Genomic DNA, 15,184 nt, shown 5'->3' with positions numbered 1-15,184 from the left:
AGGATGAAGCCAAATGATTCCCTCTTCCATACGCTCACCCCTTCGTCTCCATACTCAGGTGGCACATATTGGGGTGGAGGTTGCGCCGAGGATTGAGCTCGACTACCTGTTGCATGTTTGCCATCCATCACCCTCATCCCACTTCATCACCAAATCAGCACTATTTGGATGTTGAAAGTCTAGGTAGTGCTTGTTCATCTAAAGCAACCAAAAAATTGGTAATAAAAATTAATGATGTGTTGAAGGTCTCGCAAATGCCCAAAAAAACATAAGTTGCAAGTTCTACCATGTTCGAGACACATGCACATAAACATGGCATAAATAAAAGCTGACTGAGTTTGAAAGTTCCCTTACACAAATGAATCATGTCTGGCCCATCCATACCAAATACTGATTAGTGTGCATGCCGAAAAATGTATTATAAGTAGTTTATACCTGGTACAAATATGCCCACTGGTCTGGTCCTGCTAAGAAGCATTTATGTTGGGCATCCCACCCTATCCCTGTCTCATGCTTGGCCGAATCTCCCCATAGATAAGTGAACAACCTCCACTTTTCAACCATTCGGTAGTACTTGGATTGGCATTGAGTCCCAGTGCAAGTGACGCCACATTCTTGGGTCAAGTAGGTGGCCATTGCTGTGAAGTTGGCCAGCGTACTTCAAGTTGCCTACCACTTGCCATTTTTCTGCCGTTCTACGTAGCTGCGGACATACAGCTCCCTCTTCTAGTCCAACCAAAATTTTTTCTTAGACATCTGTGGACAAAATTGCGAAACCTTAAGTATATAGCTCCCCTAAAAGCACAATCTCAAGTACAGTGTAGCAAGTATAGTACGAGTCTCACCTCAAAGTAGTTTGCCAGGCTCATTTCAAAGTCGTTTGAGTCGTAGATTGAATGGGAACTAACTTCTGAAGAAGGGCTAGATGGGGAATCTAAGAAACAAAGGGGAATTGAGAACCCAAACTTGAGTATGAGAGTGTATATGAAAAGAAGCGGTAGGAACAGCTCAATGGCTGTGAGATGTCTTACCAGTGAGTGTATTCAATTTATTTGAATTGTTACTGGGCATGAACTCCTTGGCTTGCAAAAAAAAAAATTTGGGTTGCCTTAAATGTGATGAAAACTTGGAGACGACAATGGCCTTTACAAGTTCATAAAACAGAAAAACTTGAATGTCACTGAATGAATGAATTATGGATATAGCATTAGTGTTGGTGACTATTTGTATGAGCACAAATAGAAGCACCAGTGTAGAGTGAAACGAAGAGAACAAAACCATTCTAATGTAATGTACTGCTCTATGTGCATCACAAATCTGAAAACAGGCCACAAATAAGACAACAAGTACATGAACCTATATGAACATGGATGCTAAGAATTGCTCTGTAGTTCTTTATACTGCCATTAGTATCACAGAAGCCAATTACAGATTCCAATTATTTCTTATAGCCACATTCTGTGTAAAGGCCCAAAATAGAACTACTTTTGTTACAACTGAGACCTCCAAAGTGTACAAAACTTCAGAGATACATTTTGTCATCCCAACACAGCAGCTAAATCAAAAGCATGAAAACCAGTTATGGGACAAGCCTTGAATGGGAACGTGATGGGAGACGTAATTTTAATGTGGCCATCCCTAAACCCAATTGCTGCTCGTTCATTCCAACAAAACAACAGCACCCACGCTTTGCCACAGTAAAAATGGTAACAACCATATCGTTTCCGTTGCAGCAAGCTAGCACTTTGTCCAATTACAAAAGCATAGAAAGTTGGACAATTGATACTTGGAATTAATTGAATAAAGTGCAAAAGATTTGAGGAAAGATGGAAGGCCATAAAATTACAAAAAGGGGAAATAATAACAATGCGCGCCTCACAGTATATTTGGTAAGTCCTTATGGTATTCCTTGATTTGAGATAAAAAAAAAAAGAGTAGGATTCTGCCACTTATGTAGCAGTGGAGCTGAAGCTTAGGGCAAAGCCTTTGGTGAGGACTAAATGCTAAATCTTCTTTCCATCACCTTGCCTTTCTTGCAGATCTTATGCTCCTGCAGATCTATTGCCAAAGCCAACCCTTTATAGGCGTCCGTAAGCAACAAAGATGGCTGAATCAATAGCCCTTTCACATCATGCCAGGGGAATCGATTCCTTCTGCGATAAGCACCGTATCTATAGGTTTCGGTGGATTGATGTTCACCAGCATTTGCTTTGTTGTATATAGCTGCAAAGTAATGGCTCCTACAGGAGGATGACTAGTCGAACATATTCTCCGACGACAGGGAAGTAAGAGTAGGTGAAGACTTTTACTCCAACGGTAGGCTGCAACGGTATAGTAATCTTCTCATTAGTTTAGTGAAACAGCATAAAAGCTCTTGAAGGTGGTTGATGACAGCCATCAGAGTCATTACACGGGTGGCATGATTCATGTCCACGTGTGCGGAGATTTATTGCATAAGCTTTGTACTTTTCGAACGTGGCACCACGTGGCAGCAAGCACCTGAGATTGATTCCCATTTGGTGCGCCTCACCCAAATGTGTTATTTCATTCAAGATATCAAACGTCTATCCAACATTTTATTTGGGAAAATGAAAAATTAGGTATCCAAACACTCTCAATTTGTATTTTGTCCAAAATGCTAATCTCTTTCTTTTGTGATATGAACAGTTGGTTAGTGAATTAACTTGAAAGCTGTTGGATTACTGTACTTTATTAGAAAATTTTGAATTCTGTGCAATCATTGAGCAAGTTTCCTTATTTTGGCTAACAAATGTCAAATTATTTTGATCAGAATCATGGATATTATCGTAAACAACAGGCTAATGTCATTTGTACATGTGTGCAGGTGTGTAGTAGTACACGTTTATGCTGAAGCTGCTGGTTGAGGATTTACTTATTTCTTCCATTAGATTTTATTGAACTTTGCAAATCAAATGGCTTTTGAAACGTTTAGTTTGTGCCTCTGTACGTGTCCTTATATTCAACTCCCTCATCTCCTTATTCTGTCTTCTCATTCTTCTTTTCCCTACTCTGTCTCCTTTTTTCTTGTGCTCAACTTCTTCCTTCCTTTATGATATAAAAGCCCTATTGAAGAGGTGATTTTTGGTGGGTAGTTGAACCGACCAGAATCAGGCTCCTCTGAGATGAAGTGAGGTGTATTTGCTTGTCCGAAGTGAATGGCGGGGCTTCTCCCCTGGGATCACTCCGACGCTCAAGTTAGTATGAGAACGAGAGAAATAATAGTATCGTCAAATGAACAATGTGCTTACTTGTTGGGTGTACATGAGAGGTATTTATAGAGCGGGAGTGGATGGTAGGAAGGAGAGCTCATGCTAGCGGGACCCATGTTCTGCCATTACGGCTGATGTTCACAGAAGCCAAGGAGGTCTGACTCTGACACTGTAGCCGCCTGGGCAGGGTGACGGGGAGTCCTGCATAGTAGCCATTAAGAGGTCAGTGCTTTTCAGATAAAGCACTGGTTTCTGGTGCTGTCAGGGGGCTTGACATCATCAGCGTGTAGCTGAGGTGAAGATCTGAGGTGCAGAGGTCGACTAGGCAGTAGACCAGGGGCCCGGCCGAGATCAGGGATCACACTCAGGACAAGACTGCGCTCTTGTGAGGGATGAAATGGAATCACCTCGGCCAATCAGGGATGGCCGAGGTGAGCATCCTCAATAAGCCCCCCAAGCCTCGGAAGCTCCGAGTCCTGGAGGTACCGAGGCTTACTGGTACCGAGGTCGTACAGGGTCGGAGGCCCAAGACAGTTCCGTACGATGCGCGGGCGCGACACGTAGGCCTGTCAACTGATAGGACGTGGTGAGCCGAGTGGTCACGTCGTGAAGTAGTGGGACGTTTCGTGCAGAGAGGGCGTCAGTCGAAAGGACGGGTCATTAATGAAGAGAGAGGAAAGCACGTTCTTCGAATTTGAATGTGGTCGCCTTTTCGCCTTCTTGCCGCCTCTTCGGATTCTCGCCGAATTCCTATAAATAGGGGGTCCTTTTCACCGCATGGCCCCATTCATTTCTTCGAAGCCATTCACGATATCCAGTCGAAGTCATCCACTTGTCAGATTCCGTAGTCAACAGTAAGTATCTTTCTTTTCATCTCATCATTCACTCATGGCCAAAACGGCTAAAACCCACAAGGAAACTGTGAAACCGAGCTACCAGGCCGAGGAGGTGCCGGACACTTCGGAAAAGGCGACTTCATCCAGCTCCACGGGGTCGGCACCTACCGATGTGGGGGAATCGGCCGAGGAAGAAGTGGCTGGGACAGCACCGGGGTCAGAGTCATCAGAGATGAGCGATGGAGGTTCCGATGTCGAATACGACACCGACCTCGGAACTGCAATACCCCACGACGAGGGGGTACTGGAGCCCGTAGCTCCAAGAGATACTGCCAACCTGGACTTCGGCAAGATGCCGCAGTTTAGGAGCCGCATGGGAAGAGACAGGGCCTGTAAGGTGATAAGGAAGTATCCCTTCAGGCCGGGGTATCTCATCACCTCGCCCCCGCCGAACGATTTGGCCGAGAAGCCCCCCATGGGCACTGTGGCCATCTACCTTTAGCAGTTGGAGGCCGGGCTGAGGATGCCGACGTCAAGGTTCTTCCGGGACGTGCTCCGTCACTTCGGCGTGAGAATCACCCAACTCGTCCCAAACGCGGTCCGCATTCTCGTAGGTTTCGAGATGCTGTGCCGACATCAAGAAGTGACACCGACCGTGGACCTCTTCCGCCGATGTTACACCTTCAAGGCACATGGGACAGATAAGGGATGGTTCTATGTCTGCAACCGGAACAAAACCATCCCGAAGCTAGTCATCGGCGCCCCCTCTTCAATAAAGAACTGGAAGCGTGACTTCATATTCGTCTCGGCCGTGGACTTCCCACGGGGTTTTTGGTGGAGGCCCATCAAATCGAAGGCCGACCCTTCCGCGGGGGATCATGAGGAGGAGTCCTTCCAGAAATTGATGGGGTCCGGACTTCGGATCTTCAGCTGGGACCACCCCGAGGCCGTGCTGGTCAATGGGGGAATCAGCCGAGCTTTGATCCCTCCTGACAGGACTCCCTTCACTTCCACTAAACTTAAGATACCTTGTAATTTTCTTTCATAGCTTTGCTTTCATTTCGGCTAAGGCATATGATAATATTTGTTTCTTGTGCAGTGACTAAACTGTCCGACATTATTACATCGAGCTCGGCCGAGGTGGCCAAGAGGTCGAAGAGAAAGAACTCGGGGGAGACTTTGGCGCCTCCGCCCAAAAGGAAGTCTCAAGGGCAGTCTTCCAAGACCTCGGTAGAGAAGACCACCCCCACCACGGCAGCCCAGAGCAGCTCGGCTGCTGTGGCCACAGGGTCCACCTCTTCGGTGCCAGAAGGGGTACCATTAGGGGTGACCACGGCACTTCCACCTCCACATGGCCGAGGCAAACAGTTGAAGGCTCCAGTCAACGCGGTGACGGGGTTTTCGCTATGGAACCGTTATCAAAGCCCCCCAGTGTTTTCTGGGAAAGACAAATCTCACCCCGACGAGCATTGGTGTCCGGACTGGTCGCTCAAGGTCAACGACCGATGCAGCCATCCTCGGGTTGCACAAGACCTGGTGATGCAGTCCACCTTGCCGAGGGACTTGGAGTTCACAAGAAAGCTGACTCCGGCCGAGATGCTCCAAAGCGTCATGGTGACCACGGCCTCCAACACAGCCTTTGTGGCCGAGATGGCACATCGGTACTGTGAGTTGCTTAAGGAGCAGGACACCGGCAAACTGCAAGATCAGATTGCCAAGTTGAAGAAAAAGCTGGTTGTGTCTGAGTCCGAGAAATCGGAGCTTCAGAGACGGCTTCAAGAGGCCGAGGCTAAGGGGGAGGAGGCCGAGGCCACTACCAACAGTCTGAGGTCGACTCTGGAGGAAGAGCAGAAAAGGTCGGAGGAGGCGAAGAAGACCCATGAGCAGGCTCTCGAGAGTGCGAGGACCTCGGCTGTAGAGGGTTTCCGGAGGTCCGAGACCTTCATCGGGGACCTCGGCCAGCTGACAAGGCCGACATTCATGCTAGGCTTCACATCGGCCATAGACGAGGCCGCAGCTCATCTACCCTCTGATTCTTTGGAGTCCTTAAGGAACAGTGCCAACTATAACGAGGACTCCAAGGAGCTGTGCGATCGGATGGCTGAGGGCATCCAAACTGGAAGGAACTTGGCCGAAGTCCAGGACGAGTTCAACAAATGGTTAGCTGAGCTCGATGAGGTGTTCGAGGAGGAAGGAGGAGAGGACACTGGGGGTGACGTCGGCGAGGAGGCTGCCGAAGAGCAAGGAGGAGGTGGAGAAGACACTCACCCCGGCGGGGGAGAAGCCGCGGAGGCAACTGGCCAAGAGGGAGCCGCGACGGAGGCTTAGCTGGCCAAGAGGGAGCCGAGACGGAGGCTTAACTCATAGGGCTTTATTTGTAAATCCGAGGTGGGAGGTGGTTAGCAATACTCCTGACCTCGGTCTTTTGTACTTCTTGTAATGCCTTCTCTTATTTGAATGAAAGATCTATTTCTTCTCACTTCGGCTCCTTTAGTTTCTTGTTTCGTCCCCTATTTGTCCCCCTTATTTTTTAATAACAGATGTATGCATCTTGGTATTGAAAAATAACAAAATAGCTGAAGTGATAACTTAGTAAAATTTTCAAGCATAATACAGCCGGAGGTTCTCGACGTGCCAAGTTCTCGGCACTAGAGAGCCATCTCGGTAGCTCAATTTGCAATACCCACTTAGACTAGATTCCACAACTCGGTAAGGGCCTTCCCATTTCAGGCCCAATTTCCCTTGCGGTTCAGCTCGGCTGACCGAGTTTTTTCTAAGCACCAAGTCTCCTGGCAGGAATCGCCGATGCTTGACGCGGGCATTGTAGTAGTGGGCAAGGGTGTTCTTGTAGGAAGCTATCCGAACTGAGGCGAGATCTCTTTTCTCGTCGATGAGGTCGAGATCTAACTGCCTCTCTTCTCCGTTCATCTCGGCTACATAGGCTGTTAGCCGAGGACTAGGTGAGAGGAGCCCAGCAGGGATAACAGCCTCGGCTCCATAGGTCAAGGAGAAGGGGGTCTCTTGCGTGGATGATCTCGGCGTGGTCCGATATGACCACAGAACACTGGGGAGTTCCTCCACCCAAGATGACCCAACTCGGTGTAATCGGGTCTTGAGGCCATGCAAGAGAGTTCGGTTAAAATTTTCTGCCTGACCATTGGCCTGAGGGTGACCTACCGAAGTGAAGTGTTGCTTGATGCCGAGGTTCTCGCACCAAGTCTTAAATGGGTTCTCGGCAAACTGTCTCCCATTGTCCGAGATGATGATCTGAGGTATGCCGAAGCGGCAGATAATGCATTTCCAAAAGAATTTTTGAATGGCCAGCCCTGAGATGGTCCGCAGAGGCTCGGCCTCGATCCACTTAGTGAAGTAGTCCACAGCGGTCACCAGAAAGGTATAGCCCCCGACCGCTTTAGGGAAAGGACCGATGATGTCTGTCCCCCATTGCTCGAACGACCAGGGTGAGGTGATTGGAACCATGAAGTTCGAGGGTTGGTGAAGCTCAGGGGCGTGGACTTGGCAGGATGGGCAGCTGAGAACAAGATTTTGAGCATCCTGTCGAACGGAAGGCCAGAAGTACCCAAGAAGTAAGGTCTTCCTGGCTAACATCCTGTGGCCGACGTGAGCCCCACACAGGCCTTCGTGTATCTCATGGAGGACCTGGCGTCCTGCCTCGGGTGTAACGCACCTCAGCCATGGGCCAAGGTATGAGCGTTTATACAGTTCTCCATCTCGGAGCGCGAACCGAGCAGATTTGCGTTGTATCCTTCTCGCCTCGGCTCGGTCCTCGGGGAGGACTCCCTGCCCTAAGAAAATGATGAACGGGCTCATCCATGTTTCTCCCGTGTTCACAGGGCAGGCCACCTCTTCCATGTATCCCGGCTCGCTCAACACTTCCACCAAAACGATCTTGTTGAGGTCAGAAAATAAGGTGGAAGCCAACCGGGATAAGGCGTCGGCCCGCCTATTCTGGGAGCGGGGGATTCTTTGGATTTCGAAAGATTCGAAATATGCGATGAGTTGGTGGACTTTGGATAGATACCGTTGCATGGTTTCATCCTTGGCCTCATACTCACCAAGGACTTGGCAGACTACGAGTTGGGAATCGCTGCGGACGTGGATCCGCTGTGCACCAAGCCTGCGGGCTAGCTGGAATCCCGCGATCAAGGCCTCATATTCGGCTTCATTGTTGGTGGCCAGAAAGTCAAAGCGGAGGGCATACGAGCACACTTCTCCCTGGGGGCCCTCCAGGAGCAGTCCCGCCCCACTGTCATCTCCATTAGAGGATCCGTCCACAGACAACGTCCACAAGTGTGAGGTGAACACTTCGGCAATGGCGGAGGTAGATTCTTGACCTTCCGTGAAGGTGAGCTCGGCCAAGAAGTCGGCTAAGGCTTGAGCTTTTATGGCGGTGCGCGGCTCATACGACAGGTCGTACTCCCCCAACTCAACGGCCCACTTAGTGAGGCGCCCGGAGGTCTCGGGCCGCACCAGTATCTGTCGGAGAGGCTGGTCGGTCCTGACGGAGATGGGATGAGCTAGGAAATAGAGTTTAAGCCGCCGGGCGGCGTGCACTAGTCCTAGCACAAGTTTCTCCACTTGAGTGTATCGAGTCTCCGGCCCACGGAGGGCTCGGCTGACATAGTAGACTGGCACTTGAGTGCCCTCATCCCGGATGAGCACGGCGCTGACAGCCTCGTCCGCTGCGGAGAGGTAGAGGTACAGTTTCTCCTCGGGCCGAGGTGAAGCGAGGGTGGGTAGGTGGTGCAGGTACTGCTTCAGCTTGTCGAAGGCAGCCTGGCACTCCTCAGTCCAGGCAAACTGATCAGCCTTCTTTAGCACCTTAAAGAAGGGCAAGGCTTTCTCAGCAGACTGGGATGGGAAACGGTTCAGTGCAGCCAGGCGTCCGTTCAGTCGCTGGACTTCTCGGAGGTTCCGAGGTGAGGACATATCCTGAATGGCCTTGATTTTGTCGGGGTTAGCTTCGATTCCCCGGTGGGAAACCAGATACCCCAAAAATTTTCCTGAGGTAACACCAAAGACACACTTCTTGGGATTTAACTTCATCCTTGAGTCCCGCAGAACGCCGAAGACCTCCTTGACATCTGATAAGAAGGCCGAAGTGGTTAAACTTTTGACGAGAATGTCGTCCACATAGGCTTCCACATTTCGGCCGATCTGATCTTTGAAGAGGCGGTTGATCAACCTTTGATAGGTCGCCCCGGCGTTTTTTAAGCCGAAGGAAATGGTAGTATAGCAGTATACACCTTGGTCGGTGTAGAACGCTGTCTTCTCTTGGTCCTCCTCACTCATTCCTATTTGGTGGTAGCCTTTAAAGGCATCTAGGAAGCAGAGGATCTCATGTCCCATTGCCGAGTCGACGAGGGCGTCTATCCTCGGCAGGGGGTAGCAATCTTTGGGGCAGGCCTTGTTAAGGTCGGTGAAGTCGACGCACATCCTCCATCCACCGGTATCCTTTTTGACCATAACAGGGTTGGACAGCCAGGTGGGGTACTGGACCTCATGGATCATCTTGGCAGGCAAGAGCTTGTCCACCTCGTCAGATACGGCCTTGCTGCGTTCGGGGCCGAAGTGCCTACGCTTCTGCTTCACAGGTCGGGCCTGTGGGTTAACGTTGAGTTGGTGAATCATGAGCTCGGGTGGCACTCCGACCACTTCATCTGCGGACCACGCGAAGAGGTCTCGGTGGTCCTTGATCAGGGAGATCATTTCTTCTTTCAGGGGTGAGGGGAGTCCGGCCCCTACTTGGACCACTTGGTCAGGTTTCGCTTCATCCAAGACCACTTGTTCCACCTCATCCCCGGGCTCAAGCCTGTTGGGCTCTCCTGCCTTCTGAGGGTCGATGTAGTCTATGGAGAGGACCGCTGGCCTCTTTTCTTCTGACCTCGGCAAGGGCCGGGGTGTGACTGTTGCTTGAATGGTGGCGAGGTAGCATTCCCGGGCGGCGCCCACGTCGCTGCTCACCTCGGCCACCCCCGCAGGTGTCGGGAATTTAAAGCTCAGGTGGTAGGTGGAGTATACGGCTCTCAAGGCGTTGAGCGTGGGCCGGCCTATCAGCATGTTGTAGGGGGAGTCTGCTTTGACCACCGTAAAACTGACAGGCACAGTTCGGCAGCGTGGATGACGCCCGATAGTTACCATCAGGGTCACCATGCCCTCCGGGTGGACGACGTGTCCCCCGAAACCAACAAGGGGAGTTCTTACAGGAGTAAGTTGCTCCATGGCTAGTTTCAAACTTTCGAAAGTTCGGTAGTACAAGACGTCTACCGAGCTCCCGGGGTCAACGTAGACCTTCTTGACTATGTAGTTGTTGGTGAGAGCTTCAATCACGAGTGCTTCATGATTGCTGGAGGCTGCAGGGATTGGGTCATTGGGACCATAGGTGATGACCTCGGACAACCGAGAGCTCGGCTCGGCCACCTCCATCCCGGCCTGGCGGTAGGTCCGCTTCCGGGAGTTCTGGCTGTCTCCTCCCGTTGGTACTCCCGCGATTGTGTTGATCACCCCGGCAATGTTGAGGCCATAGCCCGGTGATCCGTCGCGTGGATGCTGCTTGCCCTCCCTTCGGTCCTCGGGATCTCGGCAATGCATGTTCGTGTCCCGCCGTTCTTCTCGGCGGGGGCCCCGGTTCTCCCGGTGGGAGACGCTTCGGTTGAAACCTCCATCCTTGCGGACGAATTGTTTCAGGTACCCTTACCGGATCAAATTCTCGATCTCTGGCTTCAGATCATTACAGTCTTCAGTCTCGTGCCCAACATCCCGGTGGTAGGCACAATAGAGGTTTGAGTTCCTCTTATCTCTCCTCCCCGGAATTTCAGGAGAGTTTCGGCCGAGGTGATTCTGCCTCATCATAGCCAGGACATGGGTCCGGCTGGAATTGAGGGGCGTGAGCTCGGCGTCCGAGGTGGACGACCTGTCTTTTACGATTCGATCGAAGACACTCCGGCGGTCTCGGAATTGAGTTGACGAGCCACTGGGGCCTTGTTCGACTCGGCCGGCGTCTTTTTTCCTTCGGGAGTCCTGCCCGGTACGAGTGGCTTGAGCCTCTCGCTTCATACGGTTTAGGTCTTCACTTCGGATTCCCTGGTCTACTCGATCCCAGAGTTCCCGAAGTGTGCGGGGGTAATCCCGGTGTATCTCAGTATTGAAGATTCCCGTGATCAGCCCATTGGTGAAGGCAGCTATGGTTACCTGCTCATTCTGATCAGGTATCTGCACGTTCTCCTCATTGAACCTCTGCACATAGGAGCGCAGTGACTCGCCAGGGGCTTGTTGCAGGTTCAAGAGGTAAGCTGAAGTCTTCGTAATTGGACGAGACGATACAAAGCGGTGGATGAACCGATCTATCAACTCGTCTAACGAGGAAATACTCCTCGGTTCTAGGCCCCAGAACCACTTTCGGGCCGTCCCCTGTAGGAAGATGGGAAAACCTCGGCAAATTACTGCGTCGGGGACGCAGTAGAGCCGAAATGCAGAAAGGAAGGCGCGGAGGTGATCCTCGGGGTCATCTCGGCCATCGTAGGAACGTAGGGCGGGAAGTTTGAAATTTGGTGGGACCATCTCCCCATTGATGTCATCCGTGAAGGGCGGTGCCCTCAGATATTCGACTGCTAAGCCTCCGGGACGCCGAGGTGGGTCCGCAGCTCATTTTCCCAAAAGACCCCGGAAAAACGCCCGGGAAATAGAAGCAATTTTAGATGTTGCCTTGGAAGAGGCGCGCCTGGAAGTGCTCCGAGAGAGGTGCCCCTCATCGGAGTCTTCACCGGAAGGCACTTCAGGGGATTTCGTCGGTCTCCTCTTGGAGGATTCAGCATTTTCCTTCCCCTGCCTCTTGAAGTACCTCCCCAGTTCTTCAAAAATGTTGGGGTTATCAGCCACGAACTCGGCCATCTTGGCGATGGCGTCTTCGTTGTTGGGCTAGGTCCTTGGGGACCCTTGTTCTTCTGAAATACGATCCTGCTGGGCTCCCGATGTCTGCCCAGCCCGGTCGAGGGGACTCTTCTACTTCTGGAGCGCGTGGATCTCATTTTAGCAGTAATCTCGTTCCCACAGACGGCGCCAATTGAAGAGGTGATTTTTGGTGGGTAGTTGAACCGACCAGAATCAGGCTCCTCTGAGATGAAGTGAGGTGTATTTGCTTGTCCGAAGTGAATGGCGGGGCTTCTCCCCTGGGATCACTCCGACGCTCAAGTTAGTATGAGAACGAGAGAAATAATAGTATCGTCAAATGAATAGTGTGCTTACTTGTTGGGTGTACATGAGAGGTATTTATAGAGCGGGAGTGGATGGTAGGAAGGAGAGCTCATGCTAGCGGGACCCATGTTCTGCCATTACGGCTCTGTTCCAGGCCAGGAGGTCTGACTCTGACACTGTAGCCGCCTGGGCAGGGTAACGGGGAGTCCTGCATAGTAGCCATTAAGAGGTCAGTGCTTTTCAGATAAAGCACTGGTTTCTGGTGCTGTCAGGGGCCTTGACATCATCAGCGTGTAGCTGAGGTGAAGATCTGAGGTGCAGGGGTCGACTAGGCAGTAGACCAGGGGCCCGGCCGAGATCAGGGATCACACTCAGGACAAGACTGCGCTCTTGTGAGGGATGAAATGGAATCACGTGAGCATCCTCACCTATCTAAATCCATTACTGTGCTCAAAAGTCATCATTAGCCAATTCCATGAGTTTCTGTCTTGTTGAAATTTGAAAATAGCTTTCAAACACTTTTGGATGTTTCATCTTCATTGCACACTTTTATGAGTTTCCTGGAGGAATGCTTATGTTAATAATTGAAGTATAAATTCATCTTTCGACTCACATTGAGATCAAAGTTGAACTATACTTTTAAAGAAATGAAAAGATGGTTTTGGTTGAACACGGCAAACTGAACTACTGAAATTTGGTTGCAAAATTTGAAAAAAGAAATGTCTGAATACTCTATCCTTAGCTCTCATATTCAAGTTCTTTTTGCCCGTATGCTGTGATGCATTCCAAACATACTACGTACGAAATTAGCAACTCCGCCTCTAGTCATCGTCTTAGGAGCTGACTTATAGAAACCAATGTGATGATGGCCATGTTTTTGCTACCTATATACAGTTTAAACCTTGTCAAACTCCTTGGGCCTATGAATTATGTTCATTCCGTAAACCTCTTGATGATCGTCCCCACCTTGGAGCATGGTAGAAAATAAAAACTTGAAACATGAAAGTGTTGTTTTTCATGTTTCACAAAGCACTAAGATGTTTTTGCTACTAAATTAAGTTTTAGTAGCTCTGCAGCTGAATTTATCGATGTTCGCGATCTCAACTGCCACAAAAATAGGATGATGTTTTGGCCTTCGTTTCCCTACTTCAACACAATGACCTCTGTTGTTCCCTTTGAGCCTTTAAACTTGATAATTCATTTCACGTTAAAACCCCTGCTGATCACACCTCACACTGGGGTTAATTTTTTGAGGGTGATTTCATGGAAGTTAGAGTACTTAAATTGTGATTTTTTATGAAATCAAGGATTACAAGAATGTTGAGTTCCAATGCTCGAGTTTGAGATGTTTACTTCTAAAAAAGAAAAACAAAAGAAAGAAGGAAAACAAAAGGAAAGAAAGAAGGAAAGAAAGAAGGAAAGCAAGGAGAATTTGAGAGAAGCTCAAATATCAATAGTTTAGTTCCCAAAAAGGACAAAAAAACTGAGAGAGATTGAGAAGAGGCTCACATCCCAGAATCAAGAAGCCTCGTGGTGTAAAGAGAGCAAGTCAAATTTTTGAAGAAACAGCTGGACAGCCCAAAAGTTTCACTTGGGCGGCAGCTTATGCAGAAGTGGTCACAGGTTCTAATCATGGTTCGAAGTCTCGGCCGAGACCGAGACGACTCGGCCGAGTCGTCACCGTCTCGGCCCCTACCGATACGATACCGTGACGAAACGATACCAAGATACTTGACTCGCCGAGAAATCGGCCGAGACGTCACCGCGACGGATGGACTCGGCCGAGTCACTCCGAGTTATCCCGAGTCAAGACGAGAAATCGGTCGAGTTACACCGTGACGGATTGACTTGGCCATTTCTTTTGCTATTTTTTATTATTTTTGTTTAGCATACTTTTTTTATATTATTAATAATTTTTAGAATATTAAATACTTTAAAATTTGCGTCTCACCGAGACCGCGACCGATATGTCGAAACCAACGTAGAACGTTCCAGGCCGCGACCGTGACCGCGACCACGACTTTGAACCATGGTTCTAATCCTTAAAAAAAAAAAATTATCTTTTGGCCTTTACTATCTTATTCTTTGCTTAAACCTACTCCAAGCCTACATTACGATCTAATAAAGGTCCAAATGCTGACTAATTTTGGGGCAGTTATGACGAGGAACAATATTCTTTCACCACTGAAGCAGCTAAGAGAATTTGGTCACAGCTGTTTCAAGGTGATCTCAAGATGATTTAACCTGAAAAATCAAAACTTTGAGCCTTGGTATCCCTTCTTTTTCAGCCCTTTACCTTACAACCAGAACAAAAATCAATCTGATTGGTTTCTTTAATGTGCTCATAAGATGATTGTGAGCTGAAAATGGAAAGTTGGAGCATTGATATCCCATCCTTTTCAGCACTATAGACAAGACCCTCTTACAATCAGAGTGAAATTCCATGTGATTGGTTTCTTTATGGCCAGTCAATTTGAGAAGATGTTCCTTTTCTAACTAAAGCCTCGAGAGAGTAGAGAGCCTCGTAACAGTTTGTCATATTCCATTAAGATCATCTTTATCTTATTTACGTGGATAACATACTTTTAATTATTAATCAAAGCATTCATCCTAGAATTTCTAAGCACATAGGAAGTGATATTGTGTTCTCCAAGTCATCTACCAAAGAATTATTGCGCAGGCCCTCACCTATTTTTTATTTTTTCCTTTTATAACAACATTGTGTATCAGGAGAAATAAACTTGAGAACCCCTTCCTAGATGCAAATGGTGTTTGTTACCTATTTGGAAGGGACTGAGTAATGGAATAGGACTGTTCACAACTTCTTTCACTGATAGTTCTTTGTTCTTCAATTTTTTACATGGGAAATACCAAATAAAATAAAATAAAATTTTGGGTGCTTAA

General features: G+C 48.9%; 2 protein-coding genes across 2 annotated transcripts; both read right to left on the bottom strand.

The window, feature by feature from the left end:
* Positions 1-6,667: 6,667 nt before the first annotated feature.
* On the bottom strand, positions 6,668-10,678 carry LOC113759798. Its single transcript, XM_027302371.1, has one exon. The coding sequence runs from the start codon at positions 10,676-10,678 to the stop codon at positions 6,668-6,670; it is 4,011 nt and encodes a 1,336-aa protein (XP_027158172.1).
* Positions 10,679-10,780: 102 nt separating this feature from the next.
* LOC113759797 lies at positions 10,781-11,647 on the bottom strand. The gene has a single exon (XM_027302370.1). It carries the CDS (start codon positions 11,645-11,647, stop codon positions 10,781-10,783), a length of 867 nt encoding a protein of 288 aa, XP_027158171.1.
* Between the last annotated feature and the right edge of the window lie 3,537 nt (positions 11,648-15,184).

Source organism: Coffea eugenioides, chromosome 2 (assembly GCF_003713205.1).
Source record: "Coffea eugenioides isolate CCC68of chromosome 2, Ceug_1.0, whole genome shotgun sequence".
Lineage (NCBI taxonomy): Eukaryota > Viridiplantae > Streptophyta > Magnoliopsida > Gentianales > Rubiaceae > Coffea > Coffea eugenioides.
This window is presented reverse-complemented; position numbering and strand designations above follow the sequence as displayed.